This window comes from Myxocyprinus asiaticus, chromosome 29, assembly GCF_019703515.2.
Source record: "Myxocyprinus asiaticus isolate MX2 ecotype Aquarium Trade chromosome 29, UBuf_Myxa_2, whole genome shotgun sequence".
NCBI lineage: Eukaryota > Metazoa > Chordata > Actinopteri > Cypriniformes > Catostomidae > Myxocyprinus > Myxocyprinus asiaticus.
In genome coordinates this window covers 3354706-3373598 of record NC_059372.1, presented here as the reverse complement: position 1 = coordinate 3373598, position 18893 = coordinate 3354706, and the positions used below count along the sequence as shown (strand labels likewise).

General features: G+C 39.9%; 1 protein-coding gene across 1 annotated transcript in view; it reads right to left on the bottom strand.

The window, feature by feature from the left end:
- LOC127420187 (collagen alpha-1(XXIV) chain) overlaps window positions 1-14765 on the bottom strand; it is a 144173-nt gene extending 129408 nt beyond the window's left edge. The window contains exons 1-2 of the mRNA XM_051662241.1: window positions 14408-14765; window positions 1679-1737 (exon numbers count right to left, since the gene is read on the bottom strand). Of these exons, the coding sequence (XP_051518201.1) occupies window positions 1679-1737; window positions 14408-14463 (115 nt within the window). The 5' untranslated portion in view covers window positions 14464-14765. The remainder of the gene's footprint in view (window positions 1-1678; window positions 1738-14407) is intronic.
- Between the last annotated feature and the right edge of the window lie 4128 nt (window positions 14766-18893).

Here is an 18893-nt window from a genome sequence, read left to right as displayed (position 1 = left end):
TCTCTTGGTCTTTGTGTTTACTTCTAATCTACATAGGCATTTCATGCGTTCTCACAGTTTCTTATTTAGCAGTAAAATATGCACACTGGCAGATCAGTGTTTCCGTAGAAAAAGAAATACAGTCGAAAGGATAATAAACGAAAACATAGAAAGACGAGTGAATATTGATTGCTTACAGAGGAAATAAATGCCTTCTGTTTCAAATGAAAACCATTTATCAAATGTTAAATCTACCCCAGATAAATATGAAAGAGCACTGCTTTAGTTTTCAGTCTCAGTTTCTTGAAAGAGAAGGACACACATAATATTTCACATAAATCTTTCCCTTCAGAAAATAAATATTTGATGTTGGATTAAAAGTCAAAATAGTAACAGAAGTAACAGTCTGTAATCAATCCACTGCCAAAAACAAAAACAACCATTTTCAACAGTTAACCGTATAACAACTGAAGCTAAAGCTGAAGTGTGTAATTTGTGTAAGTGTAAAACAGAATGGCAAAAATAACCTTTTTTCAAACAGATGCCCATTTTTTACACATTGCTTAATACATCTGAGATGATATGACGTATAATAGGGATGTCATAAAATATTGATATATCGATTATTGATCGGCACATTATTTTATTGATACACTTTTGAGGCATCAATATATTAATATCAGCTGACATTTAAATTAGAAGCCTAATTTGTGTGCTTCCTATTCACTGCCAGTCGCATTCCATTCAATGTAGTCTGATGGAAGTAGCTTTGGGAGACCTCAAGAGGGCGACTGAAGCCGGTTGCTGCATGGACAAGGCACAAATATCACACACACATTACGAGCTGACAGCAGTCCAATGTTACGAAGGTTTTTAAACTTCTTCAAGAAGTCACATTGATGAGTTTGCAGGTTAGTCTATGAAACTCGTGTAACTGTTCAAACTTAACTATTAGAAATGTCGACGTTTATTATGCAATTTTCCTGTATGACGTTTTAAATAGGTCTTTCATTCAAGCTTTCAAACCACAAAAAGACATATATACATAATATATCATCCAGTAATGACGTCAGTAAATAATCTTTGTCCTTGGAAAATGATTTGTGAGTTACGCTCCGTGGCGCCAAGTCCTCGTGGCAGCGTAGTGACTCGCCTCAATCCGGGTGGCGGAGGACGAATCTCAGTTGCCTCCGCATCTGAGACGTCAATCCGCGCATCTTATCACGTGACTTGTTGAGCGCGTTACCGCGAAGACGTAGCGCGTGTGGAGGCTCACGCTATTCTCCGCGGCATCCTCGCACAACTCACCACGCGCCCCACCGAGAGCGAGAACCACATTATAGCGACCACGAGGAGGTTACCCCAACGTGACTCTACCCACCCTAGCAACCGGGCCAATTTGGTTGCTTAGGAGACCTGGCTGGAGTCACTCAGCACACCCTGGATTCCAACTCGTGACTCCAGGTGTGGTAGTCAGCGTCAATACTCACTGAGATACCCAGACCCCCAATTAACCCTGCCTTTACCAAAGTTGACTTTGAACATCAAACTGGGATGCGAGAAAGCATTTAACGTCCATAACAATTACATCACCTCTTCAACAACTATGAACTTTAGGTCTGTGGCACCCATCAGAGTTTTGACACTTTGAGGACAAAGGTGATAGGTAAAAAGGTGAAAGGGCTAAAGGTGAGCGTACCTTGTTCTTCTGCACGCAGCACAGCTGCACATGCTGACAGGAGGAGGATGAGAAATCTCCTGGGGAAAAAACATAAAAATGTATTGAATATTTAACAAACACTGCAACTATATTCAGAATGGAATTGTCATGTACTGCTTCTATGTGAAACAGTATGTAGTATACAATGTTTCGTACAGTAGTATACTGTACATTTGTGTTTAATTCAGGGAAAGTCACCCAATTATCAACTAATTTACTAAGCACTTTTAAACCAATTTTTTGCAGAATGTTTAATAGTATGGGAAGCTCTGAAAGCTCACCCAAGGTAGCATTCAGATTGAAAACAAATGAGGAAGAGAGGACAATTTTCAAATGAATAACGATTAAAATGTGGGTTTGTTCCTCACACAGATATTGTATGACTTCAGAAGATTTGCAGTATAGCGCATGAGTCACATGGACAATGTTTGATGCTTACATGGTGTTTGTTTTGTTTTTTTTTGGTACTATTTTACTCCCAGGCATAAGTCATCAATCCATTACATTTAACAAAAGAGCCACAGTGGCTTCAACATCCATTTTCATTTCTATTCTGCACCAACTTCCCCAGAAATGTCCTTGACATTCCTCTTGTACGTGAAATCCTGTCTGTTCTCCACTGTGGAAACCCACCATGAGCTCCTCAGATGTTCAACAAATAGAATAAAACATGTTCCAAGTTGACTTTGGGGGAATTCTAAAAGTTGAGCTCAGGCTGGGCAATGTGACGATGTAATCAGATATCGACGATGTCTTACAAAGATCCCGATGCCGATTGCGAACAGATGATGATTGACAATATCGGGAAATGGAAACCATGGATCTGGGAAGTCATCAAATATATTAAACAGTGGCTAGGGTGTGAAACTAGCACCCGCCAACTGCAAAATGCGACGAGACTGATTCCAGTTCGCAAGCTCCTCGTCCAAATGTATTTCATACGTGGGTAATTTTGCTCAACTATCCGCAACAGGCGGGTGACCTGTAAGATGTCTCGGAGTGACACATGACAAGAAATGCTGTTAGTCACAAAGACACGCGCTTGAAGGAACACACTTTATCATATTTTTAAGAACAGACAACAGAAGGGGGGCCTGGGTAGCTCAGCGAGTATTGACGCCAACTACCACCCCTGGAGTCCGTGAGTTCGAATCCAGGGTGTGCTGACTGACTGAGTGGGGCGCGTGGCGAGTTGTGCGTGGATGCCGCGGTGGATGGCGTGAATCCTCCACACGTGCTACGTCTCCACGGTAACGCGCTCAACAAGCCACGTGATAAGATGCGCGGATTGACGGTCTCAGACACGGAGGCAACTGAGATTTGTCCTCCGCCACTCGGATTGAGGTGAGTCACTACGCCACCATGAGGACTTATTTTGTTGTTGATTTGCTTAACGAGAAAGAAAAATGTTATCACCACGCACCCCACCTAGAGCAAGAAACACATTATAGCGACCACGAGGAGGTTACCCCAGGAGACTCTACCCTCCCTAGCAACCGGGCCAATTTGGTTGCTTAGGAGACCTGGCTGGAGTCACTCAGCACACCCTGGATTCAAACTAACGACTCCAGGGGTGGTAGTCAGAGTCTTTACTCGCTGAGATACCCAGGCCCCCATTTTAGCTTCTTTTTAAGATTTTAAGCATTTTCATTTCATAACAAAATTCCATCAAAATGAATTGTGTAATTTTAAATCAAAATAAATACATCCTAAAATATTTAGTTTTTTTATATTATTTTGTTAAAAATTACTCAATTCAATTTTGTTATGAAATTGAAATGTAAAAATAAAAAAAGTGAATATTTTCTTTCATATATATATATATATATATACACACAGGTTTAACATATTATTTACTTATTCTGACCCTAAGCAGTTTTCTTGAGTTTATAGTACACACTGAACATTTAATATTTTATTTAACATTTCTTTAACATTAATAATATTTAAAAGTATAAATATGTCTGTATAAATCATAAAAATGTACAAAAAAAAAAGAAACACTTTCAAGATTTACGGGTGTCAATTTTATAAAGCATTTCCATAAAACTGAGTAATCTTTAACAAAATTAAGTGAAAAAAATATATATATTATGTTTTACTAATTTAATTTTGTTAAAGATCTCAAAATTAAATTTGATGGAAATTTGTTATGAAATTGAAATGCGGAAATTGCAGTAAAAGGAACGTCTTTCCTATTTTGGACATGTTTTCCAGAACCCGGAAATGTTAAATATAGTAAATATAGTTAAATACAGTAAGTAGACTAAACTTTAAACGATTGTTCACACAAAAATGAAAAATCTCAATCTCAATCTCAGTCATCCGAACAAACCAGTTAATCGAAAATTAATCGGACTTATATATAAGAATGCATTTGATTCTCCCACTTGCATAGTGCGCTTATAAACAAGGGTTCATATGTGTGAAAGCGTCCAGAAAATATCGAAATTACAGGGCATTTTGCGTTCCCAGAATGGAATTAAATTTTTCGAGGACAGATGGCCAAATACCGGGATGATCCTGGAAAATCCTGGACGGGTGGCAACCCTATGGTCAGGCCCCATTCACTTCCACTGCAAGTGCCGTGATTTTTGCTTATTTTTAAATAAATGAGGGATACAATTTTTTGTGGTAATCAACATTATGCCACAAATGCTGTTGACTGAAGATCACTTGTACTGAACTCGGAAATGTTCCTTTAACCACGTAAACAGGGTTGTTAATGTAGTGTAACCACAGGTTATCGTCTACATATATATGTCTTATGCTAGAAGGAGATCATTGCTATGTTTGTCAAACGCTTGTATCATTTTAACAGTCACGTGTAAAATATGGCGACGGTCACAACAGAGGATTCCCTCACAGACACAACACTATCAAACATTAAAAACAACAGTAGAGGAAGCGTTTCTTCATTCCAGGAGCTACAGCTGAACTGTGAGCGACTATTCTCCACGCAACCACCCTGTGAGGAAGAACGGGCAGATTTACGAGAATTATGTGAAGGACTTTTCTCAAGAGCACTTAACAGCGGGAGAGAGGAGCAGCTGTCTACTATAGCAGTACGTAGGCGTCTGTTACTCTAAAAGAGAAATAGTGAATCACAATGATCTTCAGCAGGACCTTAAAAAGAGGTCGACTGACATAGGATTTTGCAGATACTCTAAAAAAATCTATGTTCTTATCCTTACTGTGACAGGCCCAGACACTAAAAGAGTTCAATATAAATGAAATCCCAGATGCAGTTTATTGTGCAACTAAAAGACTAATAATAATCAGAAAAATAATTTAAGGATTGGTTCATAATGTGGGACGTTTAACTATAAACAGGACAGAAATACAGAGAGGATTCTTGTTTTGAAATGTCTTTCAGCTGCTCTCACAAACAGATAGTCTTGAGTATGTGCTTACTGTATATCTTCTGGAGCCAAACGATAGAAGCAGGATAATGGACATTACGGTGACAAATGATTTTAAGGACCAGCACTGTTAAAGGGATAGTTCATCCAAAAATGCAAATTCTCTCATCATTTACTCACCCTCATGCCATCCCGGATGTCTATGACTTTATTTGTTCTGCTGAACAGAAATTATGATTTTTAGAAGAATATCTCAGCTCTTTAGGTCCTCATAATGCAAGTGAATGGTGACCAAAACTTTGAAGCTCCAAAAAGCACATAAAGGCAACATAAAAGTAATCCATAAAACTCCAGTGGTTTAATCCATGCCTTCAGAAGTGATATGATAGGTGTCAGTGAGAAACAGGTCAATATTTAAGTTCTTTTTACCATAGATTCTCCTCCCTGGTGGCGATATGCATGAATAATGCGAATCGACAAAAAACAAAAGAGAAATGTTGAAGTTTATAGTAAAAAGGGACATAAATATTGATCTGTTTCTCACCCACACCTATCATATCACTTCTGAAGACATGGATTAAACCACTGGAGTCTTATGGATTACTTTTATGCTGTCTTTGCGATTTTTGGAGCATCAAAGTTCTGGTCACCATTCACTTGCATTGTAAGGACCTAAAGAGCTGAGATATTCTTCTACAAATCTTCATCTGTGTTCAGCAGAAGAAATAAAGTCACACACATCTGGGATGGCATGAGGGTGAGTAAATGAGAGAATTTAAATGAGAGGGTGAACTGTCACTAATACAAGTATTACTGACGTAATATTCTGCATATCATTTCCTTTTGTGTTCCATGGAAGTCATACGGGTCAAAGTAAATTAGGAGAAAGAAGATAATATCATATATTATTGTGTTGTGGGCACTTAAATTGGCCCAGTATTTTTTGTTTATACAATGAATTTTTTCTGTGCCATCCCAATGATTGCTGGCCCTTTCCCGGCCACCCCTGTAAAAAATTCCCTACAGCCGTGTTACTAAGTACAATCCCTCGTTTTCTTTAATAAAAAGCAAAAACGGAGGTCACAGTGAGGCACTTACAATGGAAGTCAATGGGGCCAATTTTTAAAGTGTTTAAAAGGCAGAAATGTGAAGTTTATAATTTTATAAAAGTACTTGCATTAATTTCTCTGTAAAACTTGTGTATTATTTGAGCTGTAAAGTTGTTTAAATAATAATTTTGTGGGATTTCAGGGTTTACAGCATTATGCTGTCATGGCAACAAAGTTGTAAAATTGTCTATAACTTTACACAGATGCGGCTAGCAAGTGGTTTTTATCACACTAAAATCATATTAACACACATATTGTTTACGTCTTGTGGCTATACTTTTGAAACAGTGAGTATTTTAATGTTTACAGATTGACCCCATTGACTTCCATTGTAAGTGCCTCACTGTTACATAGATTGTTGCTTTTTTTTTTTTTTTATAAGGAGGGATGAGTCGAAATTAATTTTTGTGGTAATCAACATTATGCCACAAATGCTGTCGACTGATCTTAAGTTGTACTGAACCCAGAATATTCCATTAACTGTAAGGTATGACTTCAGTTGCTAGACTTTTCAGTGACCCGTCTCGTTTTATACCATCTCTGGGTGGCGCTAAGAGCCTAAAGGCATTTGCACACCAAGTGTGAATGTTCGGCCCGATTTCTCACCACAATCAACATTTTGAATTGAAACAATAGATTCCTAATGAGACATTGTCACCTGGAGCGAAAATCCGCGCCAAATCGCGTGGCGACAAAGTGAAGCTTTTTTTTACGGTAAGAGTGATGATATTTTTAATGCCCTGACCAATAATATATGAGCTTTAGATCACGTGTCAGAAGCCGTTGCAGTTACCAGAACCAGAGCAACTGATGGCCCTAAAGCACAGAAAGCTGTTTTGACAAACAAGATTAAACTCTGAAGGAAGAAACCCTGAACCAGCATTGAGGATGTGTATTTTATTTGCAACAAATACCTTAAAAACTGAAACTTTTTTTTCTCATATGGGTTCTCCTAACATGTAAACGATATTGCTGCATCACTGCCTTGCATCCCCTTTAAACATTACCTGATCTTCTCTTCCATATTGCTGCATTGTTTGGCCTTTGCATTTAATCTTGCGTAAGTTCTCTTATATCTTTAATATAATATATATTGCATCATATATTTGCCTTTGTATCACTTTTTTAATAAACAACTTTACGAATCATAAGTGTTTTTCTTCACCGAATATCAATAATATTAATACAATTTCGGTGAATGCAGTGCACTCTGTGTGCCTTTCAATACCAAAAACAAAATCGTTATTGCTGTGCTGTTTTTCATGCAGGGTAGATGTACTTTACATGGCAATAAGATACAGTAAAACATTAGTTTTAACAGTCATTATGAGTGTGCACTGAGCAGTGATTTTAAACAAATGCACATAACACACTATATACAGTATGCATGACATTGGCATATAATTAATATTGTTGCAAATGATCATATGTTTTAACCGTTAAACCAGTTTTTTACACTCGATTCTTTCTAATCACCCCTCAGACTGTGTCTACATGATCAATCAACTTGTCCAGCAGGTGAACTGAAATAGTTTGTGAAACGTCTCAAAAGTTTTCTTTCTCTTAAGCAAATCAACAACAAACTCGTCATCGCTGCTTCAGATGGTAGAGAAATCCGTTTTATTTTCCGATCTGCTCGCAAGAGAATCGTTTGCATGTCGATGAGCGAAGGTGAGTGAGCGCTTTCAATGCATTCCTATGGAAGCCGAGCGTGAGGTGGATTTGACAGTGGCGTGTAGCAAGCGGTCTCCTAGCATTGTGAGCGGCAACGAGCGGATTTCTATTGCGCCAGTGGAAACGCAGCATCAGTGTGCTAACGGCGAACATTCGCTACACTTTCTATGGGAAAGGGCCATTCGTCGGTGATTCGCCTCTCATAATCTCATCACGTTTGGTGTGAAAAGGCCTTAAGGGAGAAAGATCTTTAGGATCTTTAGAAGGTATTGAGTTAGTTTGCTAAAATGTGTTAGTATATTATGTTAGTATTTCATAGAGATCCATGAAGTCAACATGCTGTGGACAAGAGCATACTTTATCAAACACAATTAGGTTTAGACAGTATATCAATATTTGCAACAAACACCATCAATGCAGTCTTGAAGAACAGAAGTGTGACTTGCTGAATTTTGATTGGTCGGGCAAACTTATTTGTTTTCCCACAGTTCTCTCAGTGAGGATGCTACAGCAAATGCAGTGTTTCAACCGCCTCCGCTTGAGAGGACAGTGTGCCATTCCACAACCAAAATACAACAAAACGCAACCAAAAGAGACTGAATCTAAACACCAGAGTTACTCTCTGAATCTCTTTTATTACGATGTGAGTCGAGTCTGTCTTAGCAGTTAAAAAATATAACCGTGTGTTCTTGTCGTGATTTACAGGATGTGACGAGGAGGAGGGCATGGCCGGGCCGTGATGGAGCATGGCTGGCGATGAATAAGCTGATCAGCGGGAGAGTGAGATAAAGGGGCGGCCAGAGGTGCCGGTTCGAGAGAGAGAGAGACGCACATGGCTGTGCTACACGTTTGTTTATGTTGGTTTTAAGTTTACCATTATAGTTTATGTTTATTGTTCAGCCGATTCCCGCCACCTCCTTGCCCGTCCTTATACTGTTACACAGTACTTTATATTCCTGAATTCTAATAGACACCTTTTCATGTCTGAGCAAATGACCAACACAAAAACAACCTGAACACAAGTAAACAATCTCCATGTACCTCAATGAGCCAAAGCTGACAGTATCTGACAAATACTTTGCATAAAAAATGGGTTTACTCTATATAAAAAAATAAATAAATGGTGCTAATGTTACAACAAGGCTTACTGACTAGCTTAACTAGCAAGACTTCCTCGGACAACAGTTTCACCTGCACTGAATCAGCATAAACTAGCATGGGAATTCATGAAAAGCCTCTGGAAATCTTTATAAACAGCTGTAAGTGTGTTTGTGTGAGTACACTATTCATGTGTTTGCCCAGTGGGTCAAGACTCTGTGGTTTGGCAGAACACAAGCCTGTACTGGCTACATGACATGCAGCTATGCCAGATTGTAAATAAGCCTCACATTTAGCTAAAAGTAGAGACTTCTTTTTGGCCAAAAATATGGGACATCCTCTCTTGCAAGCAAGAAAGTATGCTTGAGGAGCACAGTACCATTAGCATACTGTACGGAAAGTTTGAGTCCTGTGAGATGCTAAGCTACGTTAACACAATGCTAGCTCTCATGGCTAAATCACATGGCAGCAACCAAATACTTTAGACTTCATCTACAAAAAAACTCGTTGGAGGGTAATATCTGTACATAAATAACCCTAAATTCTTACCCTGCTGAGAAAATGGTGGTTTGCAGGTCTTAGCTGGTCTAAGATGGTTTAGCTGGTCTCTCAGCATGGCCAAACGTGTTTAGCTAGTCAGCAAGCTAGTCTCTCAGCCTAACCATCTTACGAAGTCCAGCTAGGCCAGGCTAAAGCTAATGGTGTGTTCAAGTCCTACTGGGAAGTTTGTTATTACGAGGTTGGAAATTGTAAATACGATGTGATGTGTGTTCAAGTGATTTTAGTCGGATAGAACAAACCCGTTTTGCAATTCCATATTTCTTTATCTTGTTTTTCCTTACTAGCCAAGGCAGGAAGCTTTTTTTAGCACCAATGCAACAAAATAAAGAGCAAAGGTGTGTAATTAATGCTTGTTCTACCTATTTTATCATTTTTGTGCGGCCATGTATAATGATGGTAAAAATCCTGAGTTTCCCCACTCGTAATTATGACTTTGTGGTGCGTTCGTGTGCGTTCAACTCATACATACGATCATTCCGACATGACTTGAATGCACCATAAGGTTATGGGATACCAGCTAAGACCAGCAAGCCACCTTAGGCACCTTTCTTCTGCAGGGCGCACAAAACTTGAAAAAAGTAGTATCCTTACTGGACTTTATTAAAGCATGGGTTACACTATCACAAACAATGCTAATAACATTTTGCATCTTCAGTGGCATTTTTTTGTGGTGCTGTTAGTGATTCTTTGTAGAAAACACCCCTACTACCTGCCAGATATCGCTGAAATAGGTGGCATTAAAAAAATATCATACCTGTTTTTGTAACAGCCCTAGGCTCAGGGGTTAAATTTGGATTTTTGAGGAGGGGGAACCCTAACTGAACTGAAGACTGCCTGCAGGAAATAGATTGAAGTGACGAATGAATGATGAATGAATGTTAAATTTTCTGACACTACACTCAAAGCGCAGTGAACAGGGGACTCTCCTCAACAACCACCAGTGTGCAGCATCGACCTGGATGATGCGACGGCAGCCATAGTGTGCCAGTACACTCACCACACACCAGCTATTGGTGGAGAGGAGTGATACAGCCAATTAATGGATGGGGATTATTAGGAGGCCATGATTGAGAAGGGCCTATCGGGGAAATTTGGCCAGGTTACACCCCTACTCTTTTCGAGAAGCGTCCTGGGATTTTTAATGACCACGGAGAGTCAGGACCTTGGTTTAACGTCTCATCCGAAGGACGGTGCCTTTTTACAGTATAGTGTCCCCATCACTATACTGGGGCATTAGAACCTACACAGTCCGCAGGGTGAGCACCCCCTGCTGGACTCCTTAATACCTCTTCAAGCAGCAACCTTAGTTTTCCCAGGAGGTCTCCCATCTAGGTACTGACAGGCTCAGCCCTGCTTAGCTTCAGTAGGCAACCAGTCTTGAGCTACAGGGTGAAATGCCTGCTGGCATAAACATGAACGAACAATCTGCCAATATTTTTTTCCTTTTTGAATCAGGAGGTCCCAGAATGCCATTCCGGACTGTTCAGCCCAAATTTAACCCCTGTCTTGGCTTGGTAAACAGCAGGGAAAAACATGTCCAGGGGCTGTGGTCAGATCCTTTGTTTCTTCCTGTCAGTCATTGCGTATGTTCACAGGGAAGCCCACATATGTTCGAATAAGTGCCAGTACAGTGTCCTGCTCCTATGAAACGCTCAAGGTTGGACTACGAAACGCTCAGGGGGATGTTCTGCCCTTAAATGCTCCAATACAATGATCTTCAAGTGTGTCTGTGTGTGCGTGTGTCTTTGGAGTGTGGGGTTTTGGAAAAAGGGGGCATCGCTAAGTCTGGTGGAAGTTCCAGAACAGCTAAAATCACTTACAGCACTTTTACCGGCACCTAAATTAAATTTGCACTTGCGAACCAGAAAAAAATACCTGTAGGCATTTTATATTGCCTTTTTGACCTTAAATGGCCATGGCATTGGGAGAAAAGCTGCTTTCTCCCAATCCCAACAGATCTGCGCATGATGCACCTGAGCAAAAGCCACTTTTCCACTATCAGGCCATTGCGAGCCAGGGCTATCAACTGCTCAGCCGGGACCTCGAGCTGTGAGACCAAAATTGATCTGCATTCCCACCATCGGGACAATAGTCCTGCAGCACTGCCCTAAAACCCTCACTTAATACACAACCCTGGTGCCAACATCACACACCCTGCCCATTTCACAAGCAAGAGGGAGCCTGAGTGCCGTCCCAGGCCGAAAACCATAGTGACGCTTTGCTGTTCTTGGCACACACGACTCTCATACTCTCTCAGGCTCTTTCTCCCAGCCTGACCAGCTGACAAGTGCCCAAAAACCCTTTTAAAACTAGAAAAACAAACCAGCCTCAACAGCTTGGCCAGGCAGAGAGACCCGCTAAACCACCTTAAACTGGTTTAAGCAGTACCAGAATTGGGACCTGTCTTTGGCAAAGTCTTGGACCTTAGATTTGGAAGGTCATGCCTTGCTATTCTCAGTTACATAGAGGTGTAACTTGGCCAGATGACCAGACAGGAGATTATTTCTGGGGAAGTCAGGAGAGTGACTTCAGATTGGCAGGAAAGCAAAACATTGTCAAAGACATGGTTAAACTCTCTCCGTCTACACAAACGCTCTGTCAACAGCAAGTAGAACTGGAGAATCTGGGGTTCTAGAACAAAGAGGTCTATATACCTGAAGTTCTTGATCTGTTAGCATTTGCATTCATTTCAATGACTAATTGCTCGGCTGACACATGCAGTCCCTAGCCTGAAGTACACAATATAAAGTCTGCCATATTTGCTCATGAGCTGTGACATCAAAGACAGCAAATAGGGGAAAATAAAAGTCAAATTCGCATTTTTAAGAGCCGTTTAAAACAATTGGTCACTCGCAAAGCATCTACTGTAAGTTAATGACATAGTTGAATTATTTGTTTTACTTTCATTAGAAGACACTGCAGGGGCGGTCCTAGGATGAGGCGATTTTTTTTGGGGGGGGGGGGGGCATTTTGGTCTGTAGGGTATGCAACTGGTGTCTCTTTATTTCTGTAAGGGAGGGATTGGAGGCTCTAGAAGTTTTTAATGGATCACAAGGAAAATGTATGCCTAGAGTTCTTGATCTGTTCATAATGCCCCCAATTCTGATCAGTTGTGCTTTTTATTTGGCATGAACAAGTTGCAATGTATTGCAGAAACATGGACTATGAGGAACTGGGCCGTTGCTACGATTTCCAGGCAAGCTAGGGCCACCCTGAATGCTTTTGCTGTCCATCTGGACAGGGTCAGGTGGAGTGTCCGTCCGACCATTGTGGGATTTGGCAATTGCAGAGGCCCTAGGCAATTGCCTACTCTGCCTATACCTAGTGCTGGCCACTTACAATGGAAGTCAATGTGGCTAATCTGTAAACATTAAAATACTCATTGTCTCAAAAGTATAGCCACAAGAAGAAAACAATATGTGTGTTTTATTTTACTGTGATAAAATTGCTTGGTAACCTTATTGCCATGACAACATAAACCCTTTATCCTGCATGACAATTTAAACAACTTTACATATAAAAAAAATACACAAGTTTTAACAGAAGAATTAATGTAAGTGCATTTGTAAAATTATAAACTTAACATTTCTGCTTTTAAACCCCCCAAAATTGGGCCCATCCGCTTCTATTATAAGTGCCTCACTGTAACCTCGATTTTTGCTTATATATATATATATATATATATATATATAGTAGTAATCAACATTATGCCACAAATGCTGTTGATTGAGCTTAACTGGTATCGAACCCGGAATATTCCTTTAACAGTGTAAACGATTACTTCATTAGAGTACAGATGTTTCCAGTAAGACCCTTAATGGAAAGACTGATGTTATCATGGTGGCTTGAGGCAAGTTGCGTCCTGCAAACAGCAAAATCTAGCCAATGAACTTCCTTGGAAATCACCCATTTTCCATGACTGTGGAAACCCTGACAGGCAGAAATTCTTCCTTAAGGCAACACGTTTCCACTTTCTACATTGCAGGATTTTTAAAAGCCACTTAACAACATTTCACCTGGACTGATGTTTCACCTAATGTCTTATGTGATGAATTAAGAGAGTGAGATTGTGCTCAGGTGCATCATGTGCAGATCTGTTGGAGTGCGGAGCGGCGGTCCAGATGTTAGAGGTCAATAGTCGTCTCCATGAGGAATGTTTGGACCAGGGAACGTCAACTAACACAATAGAGCAAAATCACTCGGACTCCACTGCCACAGTCCATTTCAGCCAAATTTAGATGCTTTATGAAACAAGCATGCTGTTTTAAGTGACTACAGAATCAATGCAGACAATTTCTGCATCAGAGTAAATCCATCTGGTCTAAATTTGGTTCTATAAGGAATTTAACTCTGAACAGACGGACCAACATATGGAAAAACAGCAGCAGACTGCAAATTCCAATTGATCACCTGCCATTAATTATGTTTCCGTGCATCAACATTACTTAAAGCATAGTGTCCATCTATAACGTGTCATAACAACTCAGTCTGGTGGTGTAGTCCAACTGAATTCTTGGCAAATAATTCCAGAATGCCCAGAAGGTATATGATACACACACAGTTTCCACAAATCTCCAGCACAGCAAGCATGCACAAATTCTGTGCATTGTCTCAATGACACATGTATGTGTCAAATCACGTATGAAAGGTCAATGAATGCAAGTCAGACATAAATTACAACGACTCGTTTATATAATTACGCAAAGTCTATAAATACACAAATATCTTTAGTAGCGTTTTCTCACATTTACAGCCTCGGGTTTTTATAAAAATGCCATTTGAATTTGCCCAGAATGTTAGGTGCAACCAGAATCCACCTTAGGAAACCCAATGGATCAGTGTGCAGAGCGCACGCCTTCGCCAATGGATCTCCTATAACCCCGCAGAGATACAAAGTTACTCACGCTTTCGCTGTTGGAGATACTTGTCCACTCCTTGTCCGTTGGGCTCCTAAATGCATTTGTATGCATTTGTCCACGCAGCAGTTTTCTAATTGAAAGCAAAATTCCACGCCAGGTTCATGAGATAAAAGCACCTCAGAGCTGAAGCTTCCACATCACACCGAGTCCAGCGTCACGGGTCTCCGCGTCTCCAGCAGACAAGCGCACGGCTCTTCGGGTTGCGCTTTGGAGAACCTCCGCTGTGCGTAAAGCGCCTGCAGACGGAGGACCGAGTTTGTGTTAATGAAATACGGTGAGTTTATTTCGAGAACAGATCAAAATGAGCCGTTTTGAACCGGACTGAGAGACGGAGAAGGACAGATCCGTGTGTTGCTCCGGGCTCTGGAGCTCCGCATGTGTCTTGACTTGCTCCGCTCGGTCCTCCTCGGTGTTGTGTTTCACCTATTACTGCCTGTGACATCATCACCCGTCCGATCAGTCCGTTCATTCACATTACAAATGAACGGGTACAGTACTTACAACACTTACTTTAAGATAGAAATAAAGTTGCAACTTTAAGAGACAATAATATTAATAATAATAATACGTTTAAAACATAAATTGGGGAAATGGGAAATACTGCAACTACATAATAGTTAGTATTATTAATCTGTTTTTATTATTTCGGCAACACTTTACAGTAAGTAGCATTTGTTAACATGAACTAACAATGAACAATATCTTCACTGAAAAAAGGAAAAGCAGCAGCTCTGTTGAAAATACTACAACAGAACACTTGAGATCAACTTAATACATTTATTTTTGTCATGAGAACGTGATTATATTGCGTAAAGTCCAACGTCAAAAAATGATATGATCACATTGCTATGAAATGTCCAAATAGATTCAGCATGAACTCAACATGATATTTAGTGCTTACTCAATTAACTTATTTAAAATGAGTTAATGCAACTCAATTCTTTAGCATTTGTCTATGCTATGCTCACTTAATCCAGTTGTGTTTGTATTAAGTGAATAGTTTTGCTTTGTGGATTTCCAGTTCCCAACATGTTTTGTATGGGAATGGACTGGGAGAGTACATTTTAAAATTAAGTGTTATTTTTATGTATTTCTATCAAAATAAATACAAGTAGGAGACTTGTTAGTGTTTCATGTTCTGTTATGTTGGGATTTAGAGGAGTTTCTGTCATGTTGAATTTTTCTGGAGGTTACCATTGTGGAGAAGCGAATGGTTAGATTGAGGTTGGGAATGTTAACTATTAATAAATCAGTGTGTATTGATTTTTTTTTTTTTTTTTCAAGAAGCAAATACTGAGGGATCATCTGTATAATGACCAACTGGGGAGCTGTTTACTCTTAGCAGAACCATACTTGTTATACAGTACAAACATATATACAGGTATATAATATACCTTGGTGTTTGTTGTTAGGTAGTAACAAGCTGCCAGTCTCAATGGAGTTATTAGAACAGATCGAGTTTAAGTTAGGTTAACTCAATTCATTTAGGTTTTCATTACACAAAGTATTTCAGTAGAGCCGACATTTTAATTTCAAATCAAAGAAACTCATTTTTATTGTGTGGAACCAATGTCCACATCTGGATTAAGTTAAACCAACAGATTTTTCTTTTCAGTGTTTCCAGCATTGATTAATGTTGGTTAATGTTATATTTCAGTAATACATTTTTAAAATCAAAAGTTGTATTTGTTAACATTAGTTAATGCACTATGAACTAACATGAACTAACAATGAACAATTGTATTTTTATTAACTAACATTACAAAGATTAATAATAAAGATTAATAAATGCTGTAAATGGAAGTGGGCCAATTTTTGGAGGATTTAAATGCAGAAATGTGAAGCTTGTAATTTAAAAAAAGCACTTTAATTCTTCTGTTAAAAATTGTGTAGTTAAAACTTTTGCTTTTTTTTTTAAAGAAAAGGAGGGGTGGGGGGCCTGGGTAGATCAGCGGGTAAAGACTCTGACTATCACCCCTGGAGTCGTGAGTTCGAATCCAGGGTGTGCTGAGTGACTCCAGCCAGGTCTCCTAAGCAACCAAATTGGCCCGGTTGCTAGGGAGGGTAGAGTCACATGGGGTAACCTCCTCGTGGTCGCTATAATGTGGTTCTCGCTCTCGGTGGGGCGCGTGGTGAGTTGTGCGTGGATGCCGCAGAGAATAGCGTGAAGCCTCCACACTCACTATGTCTCTGCGGTAACGCGCTCAACAAGCCACGTGATAAGATGCGCGGATTGACTGTCTCAGACGTGGAGGCAACTGAGATTCGTCCTCCGCCACCCAGATTGAGGCGAGTCACTACGACATCATGAGGACTTAGTGCACATTGGGAATTGGGCATTCCAAATTGGGGAGAAAAGGGGAGAAAATCCAAAAAAAAAGAGAAACAAAAGAAAAGGAGGGGCAAGTTTAAATAAGGAATATTCCTTTTAGTTATGTAAACGTATATTTTAAAATATTTTAATATTAATTTTATTAATATTATTTAAGTTTAGTAATTAAATTTAGTTTTACCTGATGGTTAAACCACATTTTCTAGGTCATTAAATCATTTAAATTTTTATAATTTTGAACAGCCTTATTTTATTTAATAACAATATTAACATTATTATTATAAATCATATTTAATACAATTATTATTATTATATTTGACTATGTTTGCCTTCTGAATGTACATTCCAAACGATAGACAGACGGACAGACAGACAGACAGACAGACAGACAGACAGACGGACAGACAGACAGACAGACGGACAGACAGACAGACAGACGGACAGACAGACAGACGGACGGACAGGATGGATGGATGGACAGACGGATAGACAGATAGATAGATAAACCCATCCCAGATATCTTTCAAGGGGTCAGGGTTTGGCTGGTTAGCATGGGTAGATGCAGGAGTTAGCCCCTGCATTAAACCACACCATTCAGTGGGCAAAAAGAATCATTCTCAGTTACCCAGTTGGTCATTATACAGCCATTCAAAAGTAGCTGCATGTGTGTTATGATGAAATATTTCATTCTATTATAGTAGATGTTTCAGTCACCAGTGAAGGGTTTGGGTCTATCAACGTTCTTGTGGTGCCATCAGCAAATCAGCGTTGTCACAAAGGCATTTTCCTGTGGCTCCAGAGTGGTTAGTCACAACTGTATTGAGAGAGCATTTAACTGTGTTTTATGGCTGTTGTTAAAGGAGTCCAGGACCTGTGAGGTTGTGATGTCATAGTCTTGACCATCAGACCCTCATGTGTCATTCTCAGAGCTCCAGGGCTCATTCACTCTGACATTCTACCTATTTAGCCTCACAGTGACCCCTAACGTTATTGGTTTTGACCTAGAGTCAAAAATAGCTCCATCCTTCAAGAAACCCAACCACGACGACACCACCTTTATACACATACTGACTGATTCACTGGCATGTTGAAAACTGGTTTGAGATACATAAGGGGGCGTTCACACAGAATGTGTTTTTTCATATTTTTAAAAGTTTTAACTGTAACACACCGTCTTTAAAAAACAATGCTTGATGCGTGAGAAGCCGATGAAGCGGTGAGATGCGAGATGCTTTTTGACTGATGGACAGCTTATTTTTGTGTCCAAGCTTATAAGCATGTGTGCTCGTGCTAATGTGGATACACACCTAAACTGTCAAATACACTTAAAAAGTCCTTCAAAATACCCATCTTGGTGAAGTATTGTTGGAAAACACAGTTCATTATGTCTAAAGTGAACGCAAACAGAATCAAAATGTTAGATCTTTGTATTAGGACTTATAATTTGTGAACTTGTTTTACATGTAATCTGCAAACACATTGGCCAAGCATTCACACTTGCGTACTTGAGTAAAGCATGTTTCTACCCTAAGACTGTCACAATGAGGCTTTTGCTGTTTTACGTGTTTTATAGGTAAAATCATTACTGTTTACACCTGAACTAAGAGATGAATGTTGCCTGTCACAATCACTCTTCTCTAAACAGGATAATGTGCCTTTTTAAAAAAAAAAAAAAAAAAAAAGGATTTTATCCTCTTTTTCTCCCCAATTTGGAATGCCCAATTTCCACTTCTTAGTAGGTCCTAATGGTGGCACGGTTACTCACCTCAATCCGGGTGGCGGAGGACAAGTCTCAGTCGCCTCCGCTTCTGAGACCATCAATCCGCGCATCTTATCACGTGACTCGTTGTGCATGACACCGCGGAGACTCACAGCATGTGGAGACTCATGCTACTCTCCGCGATCCACGCACAAATTACCACACGCCCCATTGAGAGCGAGAGCCACTAATCACGACCACGATGAGGTTACCCCATGTGACTCTACCCTCCCTAGCAACCGGGCCAATTTGGTTACTTAGGAGACCTGGCTGGAGTCACTCAGCACAACTTGGATTCGAACTCGTGACTCCAGGGGTGGTAATCAGCGTCAATACTCGCTGAACTACCCAGGCCCCCCCAGGATAATTGGTCTTAAACA